Source organism: Anolis sagrei, chromosome 2 (genome assembly GCF_037176765.1).
Source record: "Anolis sagrei isolate rAnoSag1 chromosome 2, rAnoSag1.mat, whole genome shotgun sequence".
NCBI classification, from domain to species: domain Eukaryota; kingdom Metazoa; phylum Chordata; class Lepidosauria; order Squamata; family Dactyloidae; genus Anolis; species Anolis sagrei.
The window spans coordinates 70,864,912-70,875,897 of NC_090022.1; the positions used below are offsets into that span (position 1 = coordinate 70,864,912).

The 10,986-nt window shown below is 42.5% G+C and overlaps 1 protein-coding gene across 3 annotated transcripts in view; it reads left to right on the forward strand.

The window, feature by feature from the left end:
* Window positions 1-8,787, forward strand: part of LOC132769152 (semaphorin-3D-like) — a 53,136-nt gene extending 44,349 nt beyond the window's left edge. For all 3 annotated transcript variants that reach the window (XM_060765814.2, XM_067463613.1, XM_067463614.1), the window contains 2 exons: window positions 7,715-7,848; window positions 8,037-8,787. In XM_060765814.2, the coding sequence (XP_060621797.2) occupies window positions 7,715-7,848; window positions 8,037-8,444 (542 nt within the window). In that variant the 3' untranslated portion in view covers window positions 8,445-8,787. The remainder of the gene's footprint in view (window positions 1-7,714; window positions 7,849-8,036) is intronic.
* The last annotated feature ends 2,199 nt before the right edge of the window (window positions 8,788-10,986 follow it).

A 10,986-nucleotide genomic window follows, 5' to 3' on the forward strand; every position in this document is an offset into this window, starting at 1 on the left:
AAGAATTTCAGTTCAGTTCAACTTTGATAAGAGTTTTGTAAATGCTTTTATATTTGAGATAGAAAAAGCATGAGAGTTTTGTTTTTTAATTCAAAGTCAGAAGCCAAAAGTGGCAAATATAGTGACTGAGACCCAAGTTATTGGATGATTTGTTCTTAAATTGCTGGCTTTGGGTGCCTGCACGATGGCCATGTTTGCACTGTCATTTCTCTTTTTCTTTCCTTCTTGAAATTTTTCTGATCTTTAACAGCTATATGACAAGAAGAGACAAGAAGTTTCTCTTTGTGCTGGGAAGAGCTATACCTTTCTAAAGTGATACATTTCTATTCATCTCTAAAGAATGTACCCAAATTCATCAGCTGCAACAGAGTTTAAAAGTCAAATTGAACAGATTTTCCAGGAAACATTTCCAGGCTTAACTGTGTAGGCTGTACAGCAAAATAAAACAAAAGCCACAAAAGAATGGTACCTTTATTGACCGAGCATAATGCACAAAATACTTCATGCAAGCTTTCCAAGCTCTGGTAGTTCCTTCATTAGGCAAAATACGTTTTAAAATCATTCAGGAGAAGAAGAGAAATATGATAGTGTTGGAATAACAGGACTATATTGTACCAGGCGTTGTTTCTGTTGGTCAGTTGGTCTGGAGCAGTGTTTCTCAACCTTCCTGATGCCGCAACCCCTTAATACAGTTCTTCATGTTGTGGTGACCCCCAACCATTAAATTATTTTGTTGCCATTTCATAATTGTAATTTTGCTACTGTTATGAATCGTAATGTAAATATCTGATATGCAGAATGTATTTTCATTCACTGGACCAAATTTGGCACAAATACCCAATACACCCAAATTTGAATACTGGTGGAGGGACGTATCAGGTATTTGTATGTGGGGGGATTGGTTTTGTCATTTGTAGTTGCTGGAATTTATAGGTGACCTACAATCAAAAAGCATTCTGAATTCCACCAATGATGGAATTGAACCACGGAACTCCCATGACCAACATAAAATATAGGAAGGGTTTGGTGAGCACTGACCTTGAGTTTTGGAGTTGTAGTTCACCTACACCCAGAGAGCACTGTGGACTCAAACAATGATGGATATGGACCAAAGTTGGTACAAATACTCAGTATGCCCAATTGTGAACACTGATAGAGTTTGGGGAAAATAGACGTTGACATTTGGAAGTTGTAGTTTCTGGGATTTATAGTTCAACTACAGTCAAAGAGCATTCTGAACCCCACCAATGATAGAATTGTTCCAAACTTCCTACTCAGAACCCCGATGACTAACAGAAAATACTGAGTTTCCTGATAATCTTTGGCAACCCCTCTGAAACCCCCTTGCGACCCCTCCCCAGGGATCCCGACACCCAGGTTGAGAAACGCTGATCTGGAGGGATCTCAATGCAATCAGAGGCCACTCTCCCATTTTTGGCTAGTTGGTAACCAAGGCAAAGGACAGTAAGATTCAAACTCCATGAGCAGCAGTGAAGTCATTCCTTTTACGGTCCAAGGTGTCTCTATCTTTTGCAAAGCTTCAATGTTTGATGCATTTTGGCTGGCCAATAAAAGTATCATTTCTTTGTAGATATTTCACTCTCTACTCAAGAGCCACTCACTGAGTCCACTTATGAATGGCGATGGAGCATGTATAATGCCATTCAGAGGTGGGAAACATTCCAAAGGCCACTTAACCCAGCCCTTCACAGTAAGGCAGGCTTCACTATACCTATGAATCATTGTTTAGTAGAAATATATCCAGCATCTTTTTTACCCAGCACTACCAGGTTGAGTAACCCATACAACACATGCTTAAGTGGTGAAAGGATTAAACGTAGCCCCCCTGACTGCATGGGAAACAACATCCATTTCATTTAAAGTGCTCCCTGGTTTACATTGAGAGTTATGGTTATCACAGATCTTTCATTAGTATTTTAGCCACAGCTGGGTAATTGGAGGCACTCACCTGACTTTCCATAAACACTGTCAAACTGGGATTTAGGCATCCATCTATATATATAAATTTGTTAGGGGCATCCAACGAGGAAACAAAACTCAAAAACCCCCCAACGAAACTTAACCAAAATTCCCATGCCCATAACACAACCCACAAGGTACAAACATATCTACTCAAAATGAAAAACAACACAACAACACACTCACAAAACGGCAAAACAACAAAACTCAAAAATCCCCCAACGAAACTTAACCAAAATTCCCATGCCCATAACACAACCCACAAGGTACAAACATATCTACTCAAAATGAAAAACAACACAACAACACACTCACAAAACGGCAAAACAACAAAACTCAAAAATCCCCCAACGAAACTTAACCAAAATTCCCATGCCCATAACACAACCCACAAGGTACAAACATATCTACGCAAAATGAAAAACAACACAACAACACACTCACAAAACGGCAAAACAACAAAACTCAAAAATCCCCCAACGAAACTTAACCAAAATTCCCATGCCCATAACACAACCCACAAGGTACAAACATATCTACTCAAAATGAAAAACAACACAACAACACATTCACAAAACGGCAAAAGAATAAAACTCAAAAAAAACCCAACGAATCTTAACCAAAATTCCCATGCTCATAACACAATCCACAAGGTACAAACATATCTACTCAAAATGAAAAACAACACAACAACACACTCAAAACGGCAAAAAAACAAAACTCAAAAAAACCCCAACGAAACTTAACCAAAATTCCCATGCCCATAACACAACCCACAAGGTACAAACATATCTACTCAAAATGAAAAACAACACAACAACACACTCACAAAACGGCAAAACAACAAAACTCAAAAATCCCCCAACGAAACTTAACCAAAATTCCCATGCCCATAACACAACCCACAAGGTACAAACATATCTACTCAAAATGAAAAACAACACAACAACACACTCACAAAACGGCAAAAGAATAAAACTCAAAAAAAAACCAACGAAACTTAACCAAAATTCCCATGCTCATAACACAACCCACAAGGTACAGACATATGTACTCAAAATGAAAAACAACACAACAACACACTCAAAATGGCAAAAAAACAAAACTCAAAAAAACCCCAACGAAACTTAACCAAAATTCCCATGCTCATAACACAACCCACAAGGTACAAACATATTACTCAAAATGAAAAACAACACAACAACACACTCACAAAACGGCAAAACAACTGAGCATGCGCATTGGCACCCAGCCGCAAGTTCCCTGGCGCACGCACATGCCCTTCCAGCCAACGTTCCCTCTGCGGAAACCATGCCCACTCCAAGCCCCGCCGCGCCGCTTCCCGCACACACACACACCCCTGCCGCACACGCACACACAACCCCACACTCCATCACTCCCCTCGCCGCCGCACACACACACGCAACCCCACACTCCATCACTTCCCCCGCCGCTGCACACACACACACAACCCCACGCTCCATCACTCCCCCACCCCAATCTTACCTCCTTTTACTTCACGTCCCCTCCAAACCCCACCCTGCCCCTTCCCGCCCTGTCAAAATCTAGGAAAGACAGGAAGGAAGGAAAGAAGGAAGAAAGAGAAAGGGAGGTAAAGAAAAAGGGGGAAGGAGGGAAAGTTAGAGAAAGAAGGAAGAAGAAAAGGAAAGAAAAGGAAAGATGGAAGGAAAGAAAAGAGAGACAGCAGAAAAGAAAGAAAAAGGGGGAAGGAAGGAAAGAGATAGAGAAAGAAGAGGAGAAGGAAAGATGGGAGGGAAGGAAGGAAGGAAGGAGGGAAAGAAGGAGAGAAAGAGGGAAGATTGGCCACAGCAACACGTGGCGGGTAAAGGTTGTTATTTCTATTATTATTATTATGCTATTGTTCCTATGAGACCCTGGAGGAATGGGAGAGGTGTCAGGTCCCAGAGGCAATGCATTGCATTATTGTTATTGTTATGATGGTGGTAAAATAAAAGGAAATAAAAAGTGAAAGAAGGAAGCAAACAGGGAGGGAAGAAAGGCAAAGGAAGAAAGGGGGAGGGAATGAAGGAAAGAGAGAAGGATGAAACCAAGTAGTGAAAGAAAGAAAGAGGTAGAGAAGGAAGAAAGGAGAGAAAGGGGGAGGAAAAGGGGGAAGGAATAGGTAGTTACCTCTCTTTCATAATAGTCCAGATATCTACCTCAACTTTGATAAGTTTTACTATAGGCCACAGCAACGCGTGGCAGGGCACAGCTAGTGTTAATATAAACCCAACTCTGGTTCTGTTTAATGCAAGCACTGCTGGATGCGATTGATATTGCTTTGTTGGGTGGCCTTTCTCTGCACCTTTAAGAGAAACTCTTAACTCTTAACCTCTGCTGATACAAAAGCTGGTGCTTCTGCATTTACCATTGTACTCTTCCATTATGGTGCCTTTTGCCTGACTAATAAAGCACTCTGAATTGCCTAACACTAAAAGATGCTGAAAAGCACCATTCCCTCTATGTTGCTTTGTTCTCTTCAGAATGGAAACTTCACTAAATCCCATACATGACATCCTGAATTTCTTTCCTCACGCTGAGATCTCTCCCAATAGGATTAATCATGATATGTAGTATTTCATTTCAAAATTGCACCTTGTACGTGAAAAACACTATATTGTCTGGCAATAGTAATTCTTGCATAATTGGGTACTTTTTTTAAAAAGTCTATATAAAACAAATCCTTGGCCAGTTATTCCTGTAAGTGTCTGTGGGGACTGCCTCTCCCTTCTCTGTGGCTAAGAGCAGCAGCTTGGCCTGAAAAGTCAGGTGGCCATATTTTCCTTTCTGCCCAACTGCACTCCCATCCATTCACTCTGATATAAGGAACCTTTAAGTGTCTCCTGATCTGAAAAACATATTTTGAGGGTAGGAGGTAAGTAGAAAAACTCAATTCTTTGGATTGAATTTTGCTGTCAGGACTTGTGTAGCTATGTGCCTTCAGGTCACCTGTTGACTTATAGCAACCCCATGATGTTCATAGGGTTTTCTTAGGCAAGGCATAGGTAAAGGTAAAGGTTTCCCCATGACATTAAGTCTAGTCATGTCCTACTCAGAGGGGAGGAACTCATCTCCATTTCTAAGTTGAAGTGCCCGAGTTGTCCATAGATGCCTCCAAGGTTATGTTCCTGCAGAAGCAGTACCAATTGAACTGCTAGTTTGGCAGAAGCTGGGGCTAACAGCAGCTCACCACCAACCTTTCGATCAGCAAGTTCAGCAGCTCAGCACTGTAACCTGCTGTGCCACCAGGGGCTCCACAGTCCCTTCATCTGAATATAGCCTACAGCACCTGGTATTCATTGACTGTGTCCCATCCAAGTACTCACCAGGGCTGACACTATTGAGCTTCCAAAACCAATAGCATATTTAGAATGTTCATAGTAAAAGAGGAGGCACACAGTTCTTGGTGTTTACCTAGATGTTTAAACTTAGTAAAGTACTTGCATCCATTTCTAAAATGGAAGAAGATACTTCACAGCCCTTCTCTCTCATAGCCCTCTCACCTTTGAAGTGGAGGGAAGGCAGCAAACAGTTAGCAAGCACTTGAAATAGTAATCAGAGCTTTTATCTTCCTTTCGGGGAAGTATTTAATGATTGCCAGAGCTAGTTAAGCTCAAACAGCCAACCCTATAGTAGGGGGAAGAATATGATTGCATAGCTGGCAACACGTTTTGATAAACTGCTGAATAGTTAGATGGCTTCCCACTACCTAGTTAGAGAGCCCCCACTTTGAACCAACTATTGTTTAATCTGCTTAGCTGAAAATGTAGTATTAAAGTAACATAGGGGCCCCTGCTCCTTATCATCACCCTCCTCATGACAGGGGAAGTGCCACTTCAGAGTTGCTCCTCCAGGTCACTCAGAATGCGGGGGGGGGGGGGGGGGGAGTTTAATGGACAAATAGCAATAGTGTGGGAATGCTGCATAATATCAGTGGAAAAAAATGTTCACCCAGTATACCACAGAGGAAGTGACACTGTGCTTTTGTACTGGCATTCAGAGCCAAAGTGAGGAGGAAGTTTGACTCAAGTTGTGGAGATTCAGAGAACACAACACACTTCCTCAAGGAATGATGTCAGCAGCAGCCCCTTTCCGTTAATTAGGCAGCAGGGATGACAAGCATCTCCTATCATGTGCCATTTCTGGACACCTCACATGGTGCTGCCCCCAGCATAGAAAGAGAGACAAAATGCACAGTCAACATAGGGACATCCCTCACAAGGGCACTCAGATTGGTACAGCAAAAGGAGTGATATATTGATGAAGTGATATATTGGTTGAAAGGCAGAACTTTCATAAAACTGCATATCTACCTTTCTTTCTGCACCTTGGCATTTTCCCTACAGCAGGACCTAAAAGAAAATGTATCATTGGGTTGTTGTAGATTTTTTTCGGGCTTTATGGCCATGTTCTAGAGGCATTCTCTCCTGACGTTTCGCCTGCATCTATGGCAAGCATCCTCAGAGGTAGTGAGGTCTGTATCATATGTTGATACACCCTCAAGGTGCCTTTGTACCTCTCTAGATGCTTACAAAACTCTGAAAGGGCCAAATTCAGATTGTAGAGCAGAGTCTTCCAAATATTTCATGTTGGTTGGTGATATACTTTTTAGACATGCATCATTTCGCAACACAGTAACTTAGTTTCACAAGCAAACTGGAGGTATTGCAGTTTATGTATGTATAGACACATAAACTGTGATAAAAATGTATGGGGAACACAACATATCACATGAAAACCTTTAATTTATATCTTAAAATACAATATTTATTACTCAGACGTTTCTTGTTACATTCACATGACACACCTAAGTGTTCTGACATTTAATGAGTCACAACACAAAGTTTGGAAAGCTCTGTTGTAGAGGTTTAGAAGACCCTTGGCCAAGTCTTAAATCTAATAAATTACGTACCAGATTAAACCGAAGTGAACATACACAATGAGCTTTGCTGATTAGGCAGAGCTGTTCTCTAAACAAGGCAAGGAACATAACGGTATGGAGGGAGTGGTGTTCTATAGATCCCTGTGTTAGTTCTACCAAATGCCCATTCTCTGCTGAATCATGGTGTTGTGCCATAAATTAAAATGCCTGGCTTTTGTGGAACAATGGAAAACTTTGCAGTCCTTTCTCCCCCTATATCAATGATTCTTAACCTTTTTTTTGACCAGGGATCATTTTGATCAGGAACCACTCTCCAACATTAGTACTGAAAGGGTTACAAATCAGTTTTTGGTGAACTTTAGATTCGGTTTGGTTATTTGGGGGTGCTGATTCAGAAAATTGCATTGGTTAGACCACATCAGCTCTACTTTTGGATACAGAACATATGCCATCCAGTAGTTGCCATCTGCTTGCCCACAGAAAACCATATTTAATAATCTAGAACTTATGTGGTAGTAGTAATCTTTCGTGGGTAGTCAGCCTCTCCTCTCCCGACATCTATAAGAGGGTTTCGTACTATAAGAGGGTTTTGCAAGAACAGTTGCTCTCATTGCCATGTGGTTTCGAGGCAACAATGTAGTAACAATGAAGGCATGGACTATATTTTCATTCTTGCAGACCACTGGTGGTCTGCGGACCACAGGTTAGGAACCACTGCCCTATATAAACAATGAGAGATTTTGTTTCATAGTTGTTACAGAATCTTCAGTGATGACTGGAAAGCATTTTTGTCTCACTGGTCATGCACTCTTCTCTTTTATTTCCACGCAGGAACCTTTGTGGCTGAAGAAATGGTGATCTTTGGCGTGCAGAACAACTCGACCTTTCTTGAATGCCTTCCACATTCTCCCCAGACCACCATTCGTTGGCTTGTGCAGCACAGCAATACAGTCACTCTGGAGGAGGTACTGGGTGAAACAAAGAGTAGGGAGGATCCCTTGGGCCCATGGGGAGCCATGGGAATCTGCTGCTGTGCAAAGGAATAGGAAATGGTTGATCTTATTAAGTAGTGAATGAAATGTGAATACCTTATTAGCACTGTAGTTACAACCAAGTCCAATGCTAAACAAAATATGATCTGGGTCCCTTGCAGATTCGGAGCAGCGACCGCTTCTTCATTCTAGAGCAAGGGCTGCTGATTAGTCAGCTATCACAACAGGATGCTGGTACCTACCACTGCCAAGGAATGGATCACTCCTTTTCCCAAACACTCAGCTCCTACAACCTGCGCATCATTGGACACCAGGCTGTGGAGGCATTAATCTCCAGGCAAAGCAAGAGCACAAAGGAAGCTGGAGCTTCACCCAGCACCAGCCACAGGTTGGAGCTTCCATTTCCTTACAAGGGCTATTCATGGGCCTTAGGAGCACCTGGCACCAATTTGGATGAGTTTTGCAAGGAGAGGAAAAGGCAGAGGCAAAAGGCCTGGAATCCTAACTGGCAGCAGCATCCCCCAGAAAGCAAGAAAGGCCGAGTGCGCCGGCAGCCTGGACCCTTGTAGTAGTGCTGGACTACCTTACTCTAGCTGCAGATGTGTACAAAATCTCCCACTGGGCACATGAAGGCCACTCACCATATTCTTCCCACTGCAGACCAAAGTCTGTCCTTTTTTAAACTGGAATTCTTTTTCTGCACAAGGAATTGAAGTGAAGTATAAAGGAAATCTGCCTGAGAAAAGCAGGTGCCTCTTGCCCAGTTTGATATACCCATAAGCCTGTAGAATTAATGATGAGAATCCTGCCCAGGACAGAATGGGAGAGAGCACTTTTGGTTCTTTATACTTCCAAGTACGTGCTTTATACAGCTCTTTCCATCTTGATTTCCTAATAAATTGTCATCATTAATGGTGCTTCTTGTGGGGCTTTTTATTGGCCTAGCATTTGCAAAAAAGGAAGTATGTTATAAAAGAATACAATGCTGTGGGAATTCAGCTCCTTACATGCCGAACCATGACCTAACAGAGGGAATAGTTTTTTCTAAAGATTTGGGGCTGCTTCACAACTTATGTACAAGGTTTTTTTCTCAGTGGGAATGTACATAGCAGAAATAGGTAACCAGTCCTAGTGACAGGTGGGCTGTCAGAGATGTTACCATTTTAAGGATTATACTCAAAGACTGTGTAAACACAGATGCTCTCAGGAAGAAGCCAACTTGAAAGTGAAATTCAGTTTCTCTTTTTCTGACCCAGTGCGCTCTTACCAAGAAACAGTTCAGTTGTCTGTATTGTCCATGACCATGGGATTGGATTTATTACCGTAATTGGATTGTTATGAGTTTTCTGGGCTATATGGCCATGTTCTAGAGGCATTCTCTCCTGATGTTTCGCCTGCATCTATGGCAAGCATCCTCAGAGGTAGTGAGGTCTGTTGGAACTAGGAAAAGGGGTTTATATTTCTGTGGAAAAACCAGGATGGGACAAAGGACTTTTGTCTGCTGGAGCTAGGTGTGAATGTTTCAACTGACCACCTTGATTAGCATTTGATGGCCTGGCAGTGCCTAGGGCAATCTTTTGTTGAGAGGTGATTAGATGTCCCAGATTGCTTCCCCTCTGCTGTTTTGCTGTTGTAATTTTAGAGTTTTTTAATACTGTTAGCCAGATTTTGTTCATGTTCATGGTTTCGTCTTTCTGTTGAAATTGTCCACATGCTTATGGATTTCAATGGCTTCTCTGTGTAGTCTGACATGGTGGTTGTTGGAGTTGTCCAGCATTTCTGTGTTCTCAAATAATACGCTGTGTCCAGGTTGGTTCATCAGGTGCTCTGCTATGGCTGACTTCTCTGGTTGAAGTAGTCTGCAGTGCCTTTCATGTTCCTTGATGCGTGTTTGGGCAATGCTGCATTTGGTGGTCCCTATGTAGACTTGTCCACACTTCATTTGTCATTTGTCTAATTTCAACATCTCATTTTAACATCCTGCGATTGTTCCTGATCCCGCTGCCCATTTCCCCACCTTCAACACCACTGCCTTTTAAAGAGTGGCCACTGTAGCTCATTGACAGAAAATTATGTCCATGTAAAAGAACTTTGGCTGTTAATTAAAGGCACATCATAATAGGCCCAGGAGCCACTGGTTTGAAATCAAAAGAAGATGGCTCATTTTTTTATTTATTTATATGGTTACAACCAATATGGTACCTGAATAGCAAATGAAAGGCATTCTAATACAATGACAGATATTTGCTCATTATGCTCTCTCTCTTTTAATATTTTATTTAAATATTTTCAAGGAGACCAAAGCTACACTTGTCAAAAGCTTCTGTTAATGTTCCAGATAGAGCAAAAGTAGGTGTGCTCCTCATAAAACTGACTACAACCTGTTACAGCTTTTGCAAAGAAGGGGGGGGGTGTCCACTCATGTCCTTGTTGTTGCCACTGCAGCAGTCTTGGATATCTGACCTCCGCTCATCTGACACTCCATATTATCTGACGCCATCATGTGGCCGAATGGGAACATCGCACCCTTTGATATATGCACATGAGAGCGGGTGGCTTTTTTTCTGTGCGCAAAAACTGGGAAGAGGAGAAAGGAAGTGCATCTCCAAAGGCTAGGGAGGGGAAAAGGAAATGCAATGACTCTCCTTCTCTCTCTCTCTCTGCCCTGAGCACACGCAGAGCCTCGCTCTCCTGCTTTGGAGACTTTTCCAACCTAGCCTTGTTTCCAAATCAAGGTGAGGGGAAAGAGCCCATGGCAGGAAGGAAGGAAAGGGGAGATAGAAACCAAGGCAGTGGGCTTGGGAAAGGGCTGCAGCGGGTGAGGCCAAGTCAAGACTGGTGAATAGGGCGGGGGAGCTGGCTGCCTTCTGTTGCCACCTTACCTGGCCAGGTGGCTGGAGGACCCCCCCCCCTTCCTGGACACACACACTTTCTTCCCCACACAGTCTTCTTCCTCCCTCTTTTACCTCTGACAGCTTTGCAGCAACTTGCATTTCTGGCTTTCTTCTCCTCTTCCTCTTCCTCCTCTTCTAACCCAAGCAAGGATAATTAGAGGCATAGAATCCTAGAAATGCAAGAGGCTCCCTCCCTTAAGAGGCTATCCAGTCCAGC